We start from the raw sequence: 17,721 nt of genomic DNA on the forward strand, positions 1-17,721 counted from the left end.
ACTAGAATTCATAGAAACCTTACAGTGTGGAAACAGACCCTTCGGCCCAACAAATCCACACCAACCCTCTGAAGAGTAACCCACCCAGACCCATTCTCCTTCCCTACAACTCTACATTTACCCCTAATACACCAAACCTACACATCCCTGAACACAATGGGCAATTTAGCATGACCAATTCACATAATCTACCGCCCCTCTTCCATTGTACAAGTCTTTTTTTTATTTAAAAGCTTCAAGTAGATCAAGTCAGATTTCAGAACCCAAGTCATAAAACACTTTGGAAAACAAAACTAAGGACAACACAACCTTGTTAAAGGAGCAGTATCCCCACACTTGCCTTGATTTGTCTACTTCAGTAGAAAATATTTACACAGTCTGTGATGGAATTCTCAGATTGGGGGAAAAAAAAAAGAGTGGAACAGCAATGGCAGGAGTTTCTGGGAGTAATTCATGAGACACAACAGAGATTCATCCAGAAGAAAAAGCAGCATAGTACAGGGAGGATGAGGTAATCATGGTTGACTAGGGAAGTCAGGATTAGCATAAAAACAAAAGAGAAAGCATATAATGTGGCAAAGGGCAGTGGGAACCAGAGGATTGGGAAACTTATAAGGACCAGAGGGCAACAACAACGAAAAAATTAAATAGGATAAGCAAGGCAGTAATATAAACAAAGACTGTAAAAATTTCTTTAGATATAAAAAAGGGCAAAAGTGGATATTGAGCTGCTGGAAAATGACGTAAATCTTCTTAAGGCTGAAATGTAAGAAAATAAGGAAGTGACTTTTGTTGCATAGTCCCAGACTAAAAGTTTTTACTGATTTTGAACAATTGGAGTAACAGGAGATGAGAAAGAGGATCTGTTGAAACATTGAGAAATAGAGGTTTCAGTTTTCCCAGAGTTTAAAAAAAGAACCACTATGGTGACAATACATTTTTTTTTAAAATGGAGCTTTATTGAGAGCAATGTCCCAAATGCTGCAGAGGAAATTAGCACAGACCAATGAAAAAAGGTGACCATCACAGAATACAAGTCAGTTCACTGAACACTGACACCCATGGATGGAGGAAAACATTGAACTACTAGATTAATTACGCAATGGTGTTTGTCTTTGATTAGCACAGACCTGATGAACCAAACGGCCCTTTCCTGTGCTGTAGAACACCAATTCTAAAATCCTTTACAATAGATGCATTAAAGACGCTGATAGTTACTCCCAGTTTTACAGCAAAGAACAGCCTAACAATGAACAGATTAGTACAAAAAGTTCATTCTTAAAGAAACTGGCATACTTCATAAAATAGAATACAGTAATCTACAAGTACTTTGTAAAATTTACTAAACCCATAAATCTTGTGTAGACTTTTTCATTTAATCATAAGTGCATATGAAAGACATGGTAGAGGACAATCTAAAGTCATTAACAACTCAAATTATGGGAATTTCCTAACCTCTTCTCTTTGCTCCTGCCCCCAACACCATCAGGATGTAATATTAAAAGTCCCTGGGAGATTGGCACATTTCTTCCATGTCCATTTCAGCCACCATGGCCACATGGTGTGCCTTCATTTATGCTCTTTCTTAAATGTTTTTCATCTGAATATAAGATGATCATTAAGTATTAAATATCACTGAAAATGGCAGATGTTTATAACAATTTCAATCTTGATACAAGAGCAATCAATTCACAAACATCTTGACTACTATCTAAAAATTAGTCAGATAGTTTAACAGTTAAATGATTTTAAGTTAGTGAATATCTACAAATAACATTGCGCCACTGTACTAAGTGTATCACAAACTCAAATCAATTTAATTAAGTTGTCCGGTTAAAGCAGATCAAGAGCATATAACAGATACAGAAAAGCTTTTCATTATCGAGCAAAGAACCTTACTTCTATCATGCCTCTTTTGGTCTCAATATTTCAAGCAAATACAGCAAACTGTGCTTTCAAAGTGTCGGCACATAATGAAGGAATTGAAAAGCTAATTTGAAAATTTTTGGCATCCAAGTGTGCAATCAAATAAGTTGAAATCATTTTTTAGATTACTTAGTGTGGAAACAGGCCCTTTGGTCCAACAAATCCACACTGACCCGCCGAAGCGCAACCCAGCCAGACCCATTCCCTTACATTTATCCCTTCAACTCACTACGGGCAATTTAGAATGGCCAATTCACCTAATCTGCACATTTTTGGACTGTGGGAGGAAACCCACGCAGACACGGGGAGAATGTGCAAACTCCACACAGACAGTCAATCATCTGAGGCGGGAATTGAACCCGGGTCTCTGGCGCTGTGAGGCAGCCGTGCTAGCCACTGTGTCACCATGCTTGTTTTAGGTATTAGCTAAGGCAGAAGGACCTACAACCCTTCTTCAAATAGTGGTACTTGATATCGAGGCTTTGGTTTGACCAGTCATCTGACAGCTACCATTCAAGGTATTGTCTTTCAATCAGTATTGGAAATGCATTAGCACTCCTCGGACCACGTACGTTTTGTTCTCAAACTTGAGAGAGGAGCTTGACCCTGAAACTCAGGTATCAAGTTTGGTTTAATCTCTCCCTAAGTACGTATATGCATTACACAAGAGAATGGGTGAATAACCCGAATTTGCAGGCAACACAACAGCTTTATACCAATAGTGAAACACTTTCCTTTCAAATGTTCAAGCACCGATGTGCATCAGATTGCCAAAGCATGCAATACCTATACAAAAGTAACAAAATCTTAGGATATTAACAAAACAATTGCAGAAAATAGTGATAATAGACAATATCAAGCTCTTGCTCAAGTGTGCCAATCATTTGATAATCATCTTGTATTAACCTAGTTTCTGATAGTACCATTATGATTCAAACAAACATTTGTTCCAGTGTATTTGATAGTATCTAGATTTTAGCGAGTTTTGAGAAGATTTGTTGCTCAGGTTGAGGTTCTGGATATAGGTTTGCTCGCTGAGCTGGAAGGTTCATTTCCAGACGTTTTGTCCACATACTAGATAACATTTTCAGTGAGCCTCCGGACAAAGCATTGCTGATGATTCCTGCTTTCTATATGTTTGGGTTTCTTTGGGTTAGTGATGTCATTTCTCTTCTTTTTCTCAGGGGGTGGTAAATGGGTCCAAGTCAATGTGTTTGTTGATAAGAGTTCCTGTTGGAACAGATTGACTTGGACCCCATTTACCACCCCCTGAGAAGAACAAGAAATGACATCACCAACTCAAAGAAACCCAAACATAAATAGAAACCATCAGCAGTATAAAAATTGCAACTCAAAGATATTCTAAAAATCTAAATTAGAAATTCATAATTTTACACTTCATGGTCTTAACTATACTTGAGATTACTCTTGGGTGGAAATAATCTGCAATTGTGTCAGTTGGTAAATCACAGATCATTCTTTTTGTACAAATTTTCAATTTCACTCAGTAACATGTTGGGGGCAGGGGGAGTGAAGAAACTTACTTTGCAAAGAGACAGAACTCTCAACATATGTTAATTTGTGGCTCAGTAAGAAAAATTTAACGTATATTTAAATAAGTTTCCAAGAATAAGTAAAATGTTAACAAGAATCTTTTCACAAGAAAGCTGAAATTACATCAGATATGAACAGGTGTTGCACTGGACTCGAGATTGTCACTCTTTATTCTTCAAGATGAATTTGCTCCACATAATCTTTTAGTTGATTAACCTTGATCATGTTTAGCAGCTTAGAGGATACAAAAGTGAGTCAAGGTAAGCATCCAAACTAGCATTCTTCAAAAGAATTTGATTTTAACCAAGTTAAATTTATAGGGTATTTTATTAGAAACTGCCATTTTCTTCTGGTTTTAAGAGGTTAGAGGAAGCAAGGACCACTTGACATCCATTATTGACATGATTCATTACTTTATGTTTGAGGTGCACCACTTGCTCACGCAGGACACTGGCAGTTGAGGTTAATTCAAAGTTTTCAGACTTTAGAGTCTTTACTTTGTCTTCCAGTCTAGCAATCCGCTCCAGCTTCCTTCTCCGACAATTGGATGCTGCGATGCGATTTCTCAGTCTCTTCTTTTCAGCTTTGATCTGCTGCCCTCTTTGGTCTATTGGAGAAAGTGGGGGAGATTCATTCAGTGGACCTACTTCAGGCACCGTCTGGGGCTCCTCTTGATACTTTGGACACATAAGCTGAGCCAAGGTTGAGAAATGGTGCGGTGCAGATGTTGGGCCGGCATAGGGAACATGGCCAGTGGAGTAATTTTCAGGACCAGTGTTAGGCAGGCTTGGATTGTAGGTGCTGAGGTTAGTATATACAGGAACATCTCCTTTTGTCTGGGTCAGATGCAGATTACCATGATAGACTGAAGTAGAGCTATGGGCAGAGCACGGAGTTCCAGGCAAGACTAGATGCTGGTTCTGCTTGTGCAAATCCTGCAGTGCTTTAAAGAAAGAAAAGTGAAAATCACCAAAAATGGCCACGTTATATATCACAGCAAAGAAAGTCCTTTCAGTCAACTGTGCATATTGCCAACCTACTGAAAGACTTAACATCTGATGTAAGATTCAAACATTTTCCTTTTCAAGTATCCACCCAATTCCTTTTTCGTCATCTTTAGCTTCCCCCATTTTTATTTCTAGGATATGGGAGTACATTATTCCAGATTCAAACTTCACAATCTCAAAATTAAGGCTTTTATTTGACAATGGGTGAATTTCTTTGAACTCAAATTTAAAACATGAAGTATGCCCAAGAACATTAGAGTTCAGAAATTCCCAAAATAGAATGATTTCTTCATTGAAAGTCCACGCCAAGTTCTTGAACTTTAGCTGTTTCAAATACAAAATTTAACAACATTTTATTTTATTAATTCCTCCACGCCAAATTTCACCCATTCATTTTGAAGAATTAAGTATAGTTAGGTACTGCCACAAGACAAGCCTTCTTAAAGTCACCTAGATCCTGTCTGATTTGTTTATCGCTACTATACATATGTTTATATATTCAGTCCTGTCAAGTCTTATTAAAACAAGTTAATGAATTGTTTTGTTTTCTTTGGTTATCACAATCATTTCACACCCATTGCATACAACAGTAATGTATGCCTTCAGTATTCCTCTCGGGAATAAGTCATAACCTCATCTCCTGCTGTCCTTCTATCTTGGCCTCTCCCTCAATTGTAATTGTACTGCCAGTCCAGGTTTTGCTTTCAGTGGAAACTGGCTTCACTCTTGCTACTTACAAAAGATCATGGTCTTCCATCAATTCCCTGTGAAACTGTCAGTTAAAACCAATGTGGCAAAAAAAAGGACTAGCCACTCAGACCAAGCCTGCTCTTGATAATCTTACTGAATTTTCTTTGAACAAAGACATCCACACATGACATTGAGATAGACGTCCAGTCACCAAAACAGAGATGCTGACCTTTTTAAAAGGGTATTTTTATTCTAGAAACTTGTGTCATCTATGAGACAGCCTACGATCAAAAGTCTGAATTTTACCCACGGTGAATTTTTAGATACACAGCCTATTTTATAGCAATAATCACAGGATTTTTCAAATTCTCTTTAAACACATCATCTGACCAGTAACCTTCCCAATCCAAAACTAATCAAATTATCAAGTTAGAAATCTGAATAAAAGGACCAAAACTAATCATTCAGAATGTTGCAAGGGTTGAAAAGTGTTATATTAATTATAAAATTACAGGACACCAGTTAGATGATGCAATGCTTACATCTTAAAAGTTGTTAAGTTATACATACCAGAGTATGTAGAAGTCTTGCAATGTCATACCAACATCTGTGTATACGAGATTTTCTGACTGCAGTTTAGGGCAAGGCTTTATAATCTATTCATTTTCTTTGACACGTTGCTACTAAACAAACTGGGAGATCATGTGCTTTGCATGATCTGTGTCTAACGTACTTTCCAAAACTATGACTAGTTCTAAGTTACCTCCAGGCGCACATGCTCAGCTAGAGCCAACGACATGACCTTTGAAACTTTAAAGCTCAACTACTCATAGCTCAGTAAAGGGAAGCCAAAAAACACATACGGTTCCTCCACAACTACCATGCTTCTATACAATTTGAAGTCTTACAGAACAGTGGTGCAAAGTCTTTAAAAATAATATTCAAATAATTGAGGCAACATTGGAAGTATCTGGCGATTGTGGCACTCTACAATAATCAAATAAAGAAAATACAATTGGTCAGAAGTAATTCAATTTGCTTCTTAAAAAGAGACAATTAGAAACATGGAACAACCCACACATCTTTAAATGCATCAATAAAATTCACCTTAAATCAGCGGGCATGATACAGGGGATTTAAGTCATTGTCTCCTAGGCTTGTACCATTAGGAATGGCTTTTAAGTCAAGTGGCTCAGTGGTTAGCACTGCAGCCTCATAGCGCTAGGGACCAGAGTTCGATTCCAGCCTCCAGTGTCTGTTTGTGTGGAGTCTGCACATTCTCCGTGTCTGCGTGGGTCCCTTCCGGGTGCTCCGGTTTCCTCCCATAGTCCAAAGATGTGCAGGTTAGGTGAATTGGCCATGCTAAATTGCCCATAGTGTTAGGTGCATTAGTCAGGGGTAAATATAGGGGAATGGGTCTGGGTGGGATTCTTTTCAGAGGGTCAGTGTGGACTTGTTGGGCCAAAGGGCCTGTTACCACACTGTAGGGAAGCTAATCTAATCAATTTACCTGGAACTATAATTATCTTCTACACTTCCAACAAATCTCCCAATCTCATTTCCCCGAGGACAACTTCAGCTTCTCAACCTAAGGTTATCAAAATCCCTAAACCCAGAAGCTGGATAAATCTGGACTGCACCTTTGTTGAAAAGTTTCAACAAACAGAACCAAGCACAGAACTCTAACCGTGGCCCAACCATTATTTCAGTTCAGTGTAATCTTTTTGCTTTAGTACTCAACATTTCTATTTAAGAGCAAAATTGAATAAACTTTGCTCACGATGCTCAGAGAGGAGAAATGCAGGTTTATCAAATCTGGAAGTTGGTTAAGATTATTAAAATAGCTTAATAATTAGAAAACTTTGCAGGAGAGATTGAGAGATTCATGTAGGAAAATTGTTTGAAAACTTTTGGAATAACAACAAACAAAAAAAATTTACTGAAACATTGGTCTTTGTTACTGACTGGAGTACTGTGTCCAGTTCTGGGCACTGCACCTCAAGAACATTATAATGGTGGCACTGGTGTGATTGCAACCCAGATTTGCCACAATAGCATCCATGCATTAAAAAGGATTAAATGGAGAGGATAGAATCAATAGACTGCGAATGTAATGAGTGAGATGATGGAAACGAATGCTGCCTGACCGGCTGTGCAAGGAGCAGGGGAATCAATGTTTTGGACATGAGCCTTTCATCAACAATGAGACGTCTGGGTCAAGGAGGCTGAGAGACACGGGAGGTTGATCGGGAGTGTGGAGAGGTGGGTGGGTATGTAGCTGGAAATGCAATAGATCGATGATGGTCAGGGGTGAAAGTGATAGGTCGGAGAGGAGGGTGGAGCAGATAGGTGGGAAGGAAGATGGACAATAGGACTGTTCAAGAGGGCAGTGCCGAGTTGGAAGGTTGGGACTGGGATAAGGTGAGGAAAGGAGAAAATGGGGAAACAGGTCATGGGCCTCCTCCATCGCCAAACCATAACCACCTGAACCCAGAGGAAGGATGCCTCATCTTCTGCCTTGGGACCCTCTAACCACATGGGACCAATGTGGATTTCACCAGTTTCCCCATTTCCCTTCCTCCCACCTTAGCCCAGTCCCAACCTTCCAACTTCAGCATCTGTAGTCCTCACTTACTCCCTGTCAAAGTTATTGAGACTGGGACATCTGCAGAACAACATCCATCATTTGTATTCCAAACAGTGACAAAGATCAACATTCCACTAGCTTTTTTCTGTATATTATTGTACCTAGAGTTAAGCAATTTCATTACATTGAACCCAAAACCGCTATCCTGTCAGAATTCTGAACTTTTAAACTACTTTGAAAATACTCTGATCCATTTTCCTTGAGTCCAGATTTGATAATTTACCAGAATTGCTAGTTGGTGGATAAAGGCCATGTGGTCGATCAAGGCTGCACCAAGTCTCTGAAGAACATCACAGAGATCCAGTTTCCTCCACATTTACCATGACTAACCCACCTAGCTTGCATACCCCTAGATACTATGGGCAAGTTACCAAGGTCAATCCACCTAACTTGCACATCTTTGGATCCCTCACTAAACTAGTTTCTTAACTCAGTGTCCATATGAGACACTGTGCCTCCACTGGCCACATCTGCCATACAGCCCAATAAAAAGATTGAAGCACTTTATGCACCCAAATGAACTACTTCTACAATAATGATCCTACAGGCTTTAATAAATACTTACAGTAGGGATGAGAGTTTTCCATTTGATCTCTGCTTCCCTCTAGGAATTCTCGACCTGAAAATTGGAATACAAAGATACAATATATATGTTTTTAAAATACCCAAGACATCTTTCACTTAAGTTAAAACTTTCACGGGTTAAGAATGCAGTAAAATACACACTAGAAACCAAAAATTTAAAACAGCAGTTTCACAAAAAAACGCTATGGTTACCATTCTGCTCAGGACTGTCAACAACTCAGAACCTCAAACCTAGACAAAAACATTAGCGTTCTACAAAGGACTGGAGCAGATGAGGTGGAACGGGCACCAAGCCGAGGAGTAACAGTCTGTGAATAAAACGGAATTAAAGAACAAGATCTCAAGAAAACTTTGGGAAGATTGGGAGGTGTGTGTTAAGGTCACGTCCTGGGGCTGCCTCGAAAGTCCGAAACCTTCGTTTTCAAGGTTACCAGGAGCAAGATAATGATGCAGGCACGAAGTGTTCGTGTGCAGTTGGAAGAAGTTTGTTAAAAAGGCTGTCAAACTGGATAGTTCCCTATGAAACACACACACAGAGACAGACACACAGTCTCAGACACGTACAGTGGCAGCTTTGTTTTAACCAAAGAATGCAGGGAGCGGCTGGGGGAATGAGAGACTGGGAAATGACTGCTAACCGGCTCAGGGTAGAACTGACGGGAAGTTAAAGGGCTGACATGTAAAAGTGTTGGAGGGGGAAGCACGGAGTTTTCTGGCCGCCCGAGGCCTGGGCTCCTGGGGATATCCCCGCCCACCTCCTTACCCCAGCCCTGGGCCAATTAGACGGATCCCCAAGGCCTAGCCGCACACACTCCCCATCCCCATCCCCATACCTTTCACAAAGGGATGGACTAGGGCCTCCAGCTCCCGCCTGGGGCCGCTCCCGTCCGCCGCCTTCTCCAGCTCGGGGGACCGTCGCTGCAGCGTGCCGCCGCCTGCTCCTGCTCTCGGGCTGTCCGCCTGCTCCTGCTGCTGCTGCTGCCGCTCCCGCTCGGCCGCGCTTTTCTTCTCCATCATCAACATCATGATGGGGACGGTCTGGAGCCGGCCGCCGACGCTCACTGCCTCATCCTGGTAAAAAGGCGTTCCCATCCGGACAGCTCCCGACGAACAAGGGGGTGGGGGGAAGAAAAGGGAAAGGAGTCGGGTGTCTGGACCCTAGCGGCGCCCTGGCTCCGCTCAATGGGAACGTGGCGCCGGCCCTCAGCCGTTGACGCACATCCTCGCGCGGGTGACGCACGTTGTAATTATAACCGACGCGTCATCGCGCTGGCATCTGACGTGTACACGCCCACCTCTGACGTGTTGACGCCCCCTGTCTTCCCCTCCCCCAGACTTCCCCGGCTTCAGGTGCTCGAGAGCCGGAAAGTTGTACGGTCACAACATCACAACATCAGCCAGAAAGTTGTACGGTCACAACATCAGGGTTCCCAGGTTCGATTCGACTGTCTGTGTGGAGTTTGCACGTTCCCCCCATGTCTGCGTGGGTTTCCTCCCACAACCCAAAGAATCAGGTGAATTGCCCAGAGTGTTAGGTGCATTAAGTCAGAGGGAAATGGGTCTGGGTGGGTTACTCTCCGGGGGATCAGTGTGGGCTAGTTGGGCCGAAGGGCCTGTTTCCACACTGTAGGTAATCTAATCTCACAGAAACAGACCCTTCGGTCCAACTTGTCCATTCTCACCAGTTATCCTGAACTAATCTAGTCCCATTTGCCAGCACTTGGCCCATGTCCCTCTAAAAGAAAGCGAGGTCTGCAGATGCTGGAGATCAGAGCTGAAAATGTGTTGCTGGAAAAGCGCAGCAGGTCCGGCAGCATCCAGGGAACAGGAGAATCGATGTCAGGAAGAAGGGCTTATGCCCGAAACATCGATTCTTCTGCTCCTTGGATGCTGCCTGACCTGCTGCACTTTTCCAGCAACACATTTTCAGCCATGACCTTCTAAACCCTTCCTATTCATATACCCATCCAGATGCCTTTTAAATGTTATACCAGATTTACAAGGATGTTGCCTCTACGAGGAGCTGTAGGGAGAGGCTAAATTAGATTAGATTACATTACAGTGTGGAAACAGGCCCTTCGGCCCAACAAGTCCACACCGACCCGCCGAAGCGCCACCCACCCATACCCCTACATTTACCCCTTACCCAACACTACGGGCAATTTAGCATGGCCAATTCACCTGACCTGCACATCTTTGGACTGTGGGAGGAAATTCACGCAGACACGGGGAGAACGTGCAAACTCAACACAGTCAGTCGCCTGAGGCGGGAATTGAACCCAGGTCTCAGGCGCTGTGAGGCAGCAGTGCTAACCACTGTGCCACCGTGCCTAGACTGGGATTGTTTTCCCTGGAGAGTTGGAGGCTGAGGGGTGACCTTATAGAGGTTTATAAAATCATTAGGGGCATGGATAGGTTAACTGGACGAGGTCATTTCCCTGAGGTATAGTGATCCAGAACTAGAAGGTATAAGTTTAGTATGAGAGGGGAAATTTCAAAAGGGACCTAAAGGGCAACTTTTTCATGTAGAGGGTGGTACTTCACTGGCTGCCAGGGATGTTTGATTCCTGGGTTGTACAGGAATACAGAATGTGTGGGATCTGTTTGACTGTGATCTAGGGGACATGTGGAGGGGGAAAGGGAGGGAATGCTCTGAACATGCAACGTGTAGGACACTGAAAGTGGCCATTCAGCCCATGGTCTCCATTCCAACCTAACCCTATTTTCGGATGACATGGTGGCTCAGTGTTTACACTGCTGCCTCACAGCACCAGGGACCCGGGTTCAATTACAGCCTCAGGCGCCGGTCTGTGTGGACTTTGCACATTCTCCCCGTGTCTACATGGGTTTCTTCCGGGTGCTCCAGTTTCTTCCCACAATCCACAGATGTGCAGGTTAGGTAAATTGGCCATGCTAAATTGCCTGTAATGTTCAGGAATGCATAGGTTGGGTGCATTAGTCAAGGGTAATTGTAGGATGGGGGATGGTCAGTCTGGGTGGGTTGTTCTTTGGAGGGTTGGTGTGGATTTGTTGGGCCAAAGGGCCTGTTTTCACACTGAAGGGATTCTATTCTATTCCACCTATAGGTTCCTCTACCCAGAGATTTTGGAATTCTGAGGAAGGAACACTTGACCTGAAATGTCAACTCTGATTTCTCTCCACAGATGCTGCCGGACTTGCTGAGCTTTTATAGCAATTTCTATTTTTGTCTCTTTCAGAGCTCTAGGGTCTCTGGATAAAACGTTTTCTGCCCTCATGTTGGGGATAGTTGGGAGACGTTGGGATTATTCCCAACAGGTTTGGCAGCATTTCTGAAAACATAGTTAAAGTTTCAGTTCCAGTGAACCCCTTCTTTAGAACTGGACTCAACACATTAATTTTGTTCTCTCTTCTCACACGTTACCAGACCTGCTGGGTTTCCCCAGCAATTTCTGTTCTTGTTTGTTTGAGATCGCCGGCATCTGCACTCTTTGTTTTGATATTTGGGACTAATCCCCTCAGAAATGAGAACATTTAAGACCAAGTGATTCAAGGTGTTCAAAATCTAAGGAATCTGGAAAATGAAAATTGAGAGAGTCTGTTCATACTGGTGGAAATATTGAGAATGCGAAGGTACAGATTTCATGAAATTTGAAAAAGAGCAATGGATATGGGTAGATAAACCTTTTCAGGCTTGGAGAAATTAAAACTTAGAATCAGCTGCCTGCTTGTGTGGTATTTTTCCAGCTGACCACTCATGTTACCTCGTGGTATTTGCATCCTCTTTCCGTATGTGGCACTGTGTTGTGTGATATAGTTTACTGTCATCAATCCTCTATTTTTGCTTTCTGTTGGGCCTAACTAGTGATTACTGATTGATAGTACAATACTGGACAGTATCTGCAGAAAAGACACTGCTCTTTGTTGACAAGAATATTCATTGCATAATAGCTAGAGACTGGTGAATATGTGGAATTCATTGCCACAGAAGGCTATAGAGGCCAGGCCACAGAGTATATTTAAAACAGAGATAGATAAGTTCATGGTCGCAAGGGGTTCAAAGGTTATTGAGAGAAAGCAGAAAAATGAGGTTGAAAAACCCATCAGCGATAATCGAATGGCTGAGCAGACTCAATAGACCGAATGGCCTAATTTCTGCTCCTATCTCTTATGATCTAATAAGTACAACTACATTTTGGTCAGGTATAATTATTAGGAAAAATCACAAGAACTGTGAATGCTGTAAATCAGAAACAAAAACAGAAGTTGCTGGAAAAGCTCAGCAGGTCTGGCAGCATCTGTTAAGAGAAATTAGAGTCAACCTTTTGGGTCTTGTGACTCTTCCTTAGAACTGTAACTATTAGGAACTTGGAGAGCGAGTTCAGATGCAACTGGTCCTTCTGAAAAGCGCAAGTAACACTTGATTCCACCCTCACACCGTGATGTCAGTAGAATTGATGGTGCCACTGTAACAGAAATATTAACCTCTTCAAAACCATTTCCATGTACAAGAGATGATGGGGGAGGGAAGAAGAAGCAGGTTCAGACAAGGTCACCAAGGGGAATTTGGATTATTATCCGAAAAGGAAAATTTGCAGTGTTATGGGAAGAGTTGAGGAAAATTATATTAGTTGATTTGCTCACTCTGAGCTAGGCAGGGCAACAATGATGGGCAAATTCACCACTACTCTCTCCGTGTTTCACTCAGTCTCTGTCTCTGTCTCTCTCTCTCTCTCTCTCTCTCCAATTCGGACCCTCCTTTCTGTCTCCCTCTCTCTGTCTTTCTGTTTTTCTCACTCTCTCCTACTCTGTGTCTCACGCTCTCTCTATGTTTCTCTGTCTCTGTCTCTCTCTGAAGGGGACATGAGATAGATTTGGCAAAGAGTTAAGGAGAATCCAAAGGGTTTTTATAAATACATTAAGGACAAAAGGGTAACTAAGGAGAGAATAGGGCCCTTCAAAGATCAGCAAGGTGGCCTTTGTGTGGAGCCGCAGGAGATGAGGCAGATACTAAACAAGTATTTTGCATCAGTATTTACGTTAGAAAAGGACATGGAAGATATAGAATGTAGGGAAATAGATGGTGACATGTTGAAAAATTTCCATATTACAGAGGAAGAAGTGCTGGATGTCTTGAAAAGCATAAAAGTGGATAAATCCCCAGGATCTGGTCAGTATACCTGCGAACTCTGTGGGAAACTAGGGAAGTGATTGCGAGGCCTCTTACTGAGATGTTTGTATCATCAATAGTCACAGGTGAGGTGCCGGAAGACTGAAGGTTGGCTAACGTGGTGCCACTGTTTAGGAAAGGTGATAAGGACAAACCAGGGAATTATAGACCAGTGAGCCTGATGTCGGTGGTGGGCAAGTTGTTGGAGGGAATCCTGAGGGACAGGATGTACCTGCATTTGGAAAGGCAAGGACTGATTAGGAATAGTCAATATGGCTTTATGCGTGGGAAATCATGTCGCACAAATTTGATTGAGTTTTTTGAAGTAGTAACAAAGAGGATTGATGAGGACAGAGCAGTAGATGTGATCTACGTGGACTTCTGTAAGGCGTTCGACAAGGTTCCCCATGGGAGACTGGTGAGCAAAGTTAGATCTCATGGAATACAGAGTGAACTTAGGATACAGACTTGGCTCAAAGGTAGAAGACCAGAGGGTGGTGTGGAGGGTTGATTTTCAGACTGGAGGCCTGTGACCAGTGGAGTGCCACAAGGATCGGTGCTGGGTCCACAACTTTTTATCATTTATGTAAATGATTTGGATGTGAGCATAAGAGGTACAGTTAGTAAGTTTGCTGATGACACCAAAATTGGAGGTGTAGTGGACAGCAAAGAAGGTTACCTCAGATTATAATGAGATCTTGATCAGATGGGCCAATTGGCTGAGAAGTGGCAGATGGAGTTTAATTTAGATAAATACGAGGTGCTGCATTTTGGGAAAGCAAATCTTAGCAGGACTTATACACTTAATGGTAAGGTCCTGGGGAGTGTTGCTGAACAAAGAGACCTTGGAGTGCAGATTCATAGCTCCTTGAAATTGGAGTCGCAGGTAGATAGAATAGTGAAGAAGGTCTTTGGTATGCTTTCCTTTATTGGTCAGAGTATTGAGTACAGGAGTTGGGAGGTCATGTTGGGGTTGTACAGGACATTAGTTAGGCCACTGGTGGAATACTGTGTGCAGTTCTGGTCTTCTTCCTATCAGAAAGATGTTGTGAAACTTGAAAGGGTTCAGAAATATTTAGAAGAATGTTGCTAGGGTTGGAGGATTTGAGCTATAAGGAGAGGCTGAACAGGCTAGGGCTGTTTTCCCTGGACCGTCGGAGGCTGAGGGGTGACCTTATAGAGGTTTATAAAATCATGAAAGGCATCGATAGGATGGGATGGGGGAGCCCAGAACCAGAGGGCATAGGTTTAGGGTGAGAGGGGAAAGATATAAAAGAGACCTAAGGGGCAACGTTTTCACACAGAAGGTGTATGTGTATGGATTGAGCTGCCAGAGAAGTGATGGGGACTGGTACAATTGCAACATTTAAAAGGCATCTGGTTAGGTATGAATAGGATGGGTTTGGAGGGATATGGGCCAAGTGCTGGCAGGTGGGACTAGATTGGGTTGGGATATCTGGTCAGCATGGACAAGTTGACCGAAGGGTCTGTTTCCATGCTGTACATCTCTAAGACTCTATAACCTGTGCTGTAAAAGTTTGCTGATTCTGTTATTTTTCCTACTTTTTGGCTTATCTGCTAATGGAAACAAGGCATTTCTATTTTCTTCAGTCCTCTTCCCACAGCTACTGGTGTGAAGAAGACAAAGAATATACTTCACAAAAACAGAAACTGCTGAAAAACACAGCAGATCTTCCAGCATCTGTGGTTAGAAAGCAGAATTAACTTTGAGTCAAATGATCCTTCTTTCAGGAAACATCTCCATTTGCTTCCAAGGCTAGCTGTTTCTGAAACAGCTCACCAGTCTATTGCCAGAGACTATAAGGGTAGCACTCTGAAACAATTACGGCTGATCAGGATACTCTGCTGATCAACTCTTACTACCTGACATAGACATACTGGAAGAATTTGCAGGTTAATAATCCATATTCAGCCACATGACAAATGCACCTTCTGTGGTCATCAAGCTCTGGAATGGGAGTTTAGAGCAAACACAGCTATAGATTCATCCAGCACAAAAACAGACCATATTGCCCAACTCGTCTGTGCTGACCAGGTGTTCTGAACTGAATTAGTCCCATTTGCCTGCATTTGTCTCATATCCCCCTCAATCTTTCCTATCCATATATCTGTCCAAAAGTCCCTGCCTCTCCTTATAACTCAAACCCTCCAGCCTTGGCAACATCCTTGTAAATTTTTCCTATACCCTTTCTAGTTTAATAACATCTTTGCCATAACAGGGTGACCAGAATTGTACACAGTCTTCTAGAAGTGGCCTCACCAATATTTTGTAGAGCCAAGTTTTGCATCTGTCTGTTACCCCTACCTGCTTGACTTTGTATTTCTTCTGGTACCTGAAGGAGATGAGGGACTTAGTGTTGATGTCCTCCATGCTTGTGTCAGAGGTACCTGGGAGCTGGGATTACCATTTTAAAATCTGAGAAAGGAAAGGATGCTCTGCACCTCACTGGGGTGGGAGCTATCTGTTATGGTTTTATTCTTGGCTACCAAGTGACAAGCTGCCATCCATTTGGCATACTATTCCTCATTCTCACAATGTTATTACTTATTGCAATGGAAATTGAACATAAAAGGGAAGTTTCACGTCATAGCGAGTTTTGAGAAGATTTGTAGCTCATGTTGAGGTTCTGGATGTAGGTTTGCTAGCTGAGCTGGAAGGTTCATTTCCAGACATTTCATCACCCGACTAGGTAACATCTTCAGTGGGCCTCCAGGCGAAGCACTGCTGCTGATTCCTGCTTTCTACTTAAATGTTTGGGTTTCTTTGGGTTGGTGATGTCATTTCACATCGAGTTAGACCCCATATACCACCCCCTGAGAAAAAGAACAGGAAATGACATCATCATAGGAAATGACATCACTAACCCAAAGAAACCCAAACATATAAATAGAAAGCAGGAATGAGTAACAGTGCCTTGTCTGGAGGCCCACTAAAGATGTTACCTAGTAGGGTGATGAAATGTCTAGAAATGAACCTTCCAGCTCAGCGAGCAAACCTACATCCAGCTTCACATTTATATAAGGCACTGATGAGACCACAACTAGAGAAATGTGTACAATTTTGGTCACTCTATTTAAGGATGCGTGTAAATAAATTGGAAGCAGTTCGCAGTAGGCTTACCGGCTAATATTTGGAATGGTTGAGTTGTCGAATGTGAAAAGGTTTGACAGTCTTGGTATATATCTGCTGGAGTTTAGAAGGACAAGAGGTGACTTGATTAAAAGATAGTTCAGGGAGCGGGATTCAAGATGGTGACGACGCAGTAGGTCCGAATTTGCTGAGCTCTGCCCAGGACCCGGACACAGTGGGGCACCTTCCCCTCCCTTCACCTTTTAAATTACTAAAAATAGCCTTTTCTCGATTGCCTTATCCATTTTAAAATGACCAAAGACAAAGGAGCATGGAGCTCGCAACAAATAGGGATCCCCCCTCAGCAACAGATGCATCTGCAGGCGTCCCGGGGACTTACCTGCAGAAGCGAGCCTGGTCTCGGAGTTTGTAAAACTCCAAAAGAGGATCGACGCAACGATGGAGGAGACCCGGTTCAGGTGGGAATCGATCTCAGTCATGCTGCAGACCTGGAGATCCAGAGCCTCGGGCAGCGTGTTGGCAGGTAGAGCAACGGGCCACAGCCTCCAAGACTGCGGCCGAGCAGGTCACGGCCCTGGAATGCCAAGTACGGGCCTTGGAGGAGTGAGTCAACAAGCTCAAAAACCAGAAGAATATCCGGTTGCTGGGCCTTCCCAAACGGAAGGAAGAAGGCCAGCTTCTTAGTTTTCTGGAGCAATGGCTCCCATAACTGCTAAGGCTGGAGTCTGAGGTAGGCCAGGTGCGGGTCAAGCAGGCCCACCGGGTCGCAGTGCGCAGGCCCGGATTGGACCAGCACCCCCACCCGGCCCTAGTGCGACTCCAGCCCTGTTACAGGAGACACACCTAACTGACAAGGAGCATTTAAAGCTGCAGCAGAGAGGGTTTGGTCAGGCGTTCTTCTCATCTTTCAACTGGAAAAGTAGAGGGCTGTCCATTCTTATCTGGAAGAATCTCCGTTTCAAATGTTAAGCCAAATAAAGGATGAGTCATGGCGGTTTATAATACTTAAAGCTGGAATATATGGAGAAGAGTATGGGATTTTGAATGTATA

General features: G+C 42.9%; 1 protein-coding gene across 1 annotated transcript; it reads right to left on the reverse strand.

The window, feature by feature from the left end:
• Window positions 1-3,175: 3,175 nt before the first annotated feature.
• LOC122539430 (transcription factor AP-1-like) lies at window positions 3,176-9,644 on the reverse strand. The gene is made up of 3 exons (XM_043674269.1): window positions 9,243-9,644; window positions 8,390-8,443; window positions 3,176-4,423 (listed from the first exon to the last, which is right to left on the reverse strand). The coding sequence occupies exons 1-3, from the start codon at window positions 9,499-9,501 to the stop codon at window positions 3,810-3,812; spliced, it is 927 nt and encodes a 308-aa protein (XP_043530204.1). The 5' UTR covers window positions 9,502-9,644; the 3' UTR covers window positions 3,176-3,809.
• Window positions 9,645-17,721: the final 8,077 nt, after the last annotated feature.

This window comes from Chiloscyllium plagiosum, chromosome 32, assembly GCF_004010195.1.
Source record: "Chiloscyllium plagiosum isolate BGI_BamShark_2017 chromosome 32, ASM401019v2, whole genome shotgun sequence".
Classification (NCBI taxonomy): domain Eukaryota; kingdom Metazoa; phylum Chordata; class Chondrichthyes; order Orectolobiformes; family Hemiscylliidae; genus Chiloscyllium; species Chiloscyllium plagiosum.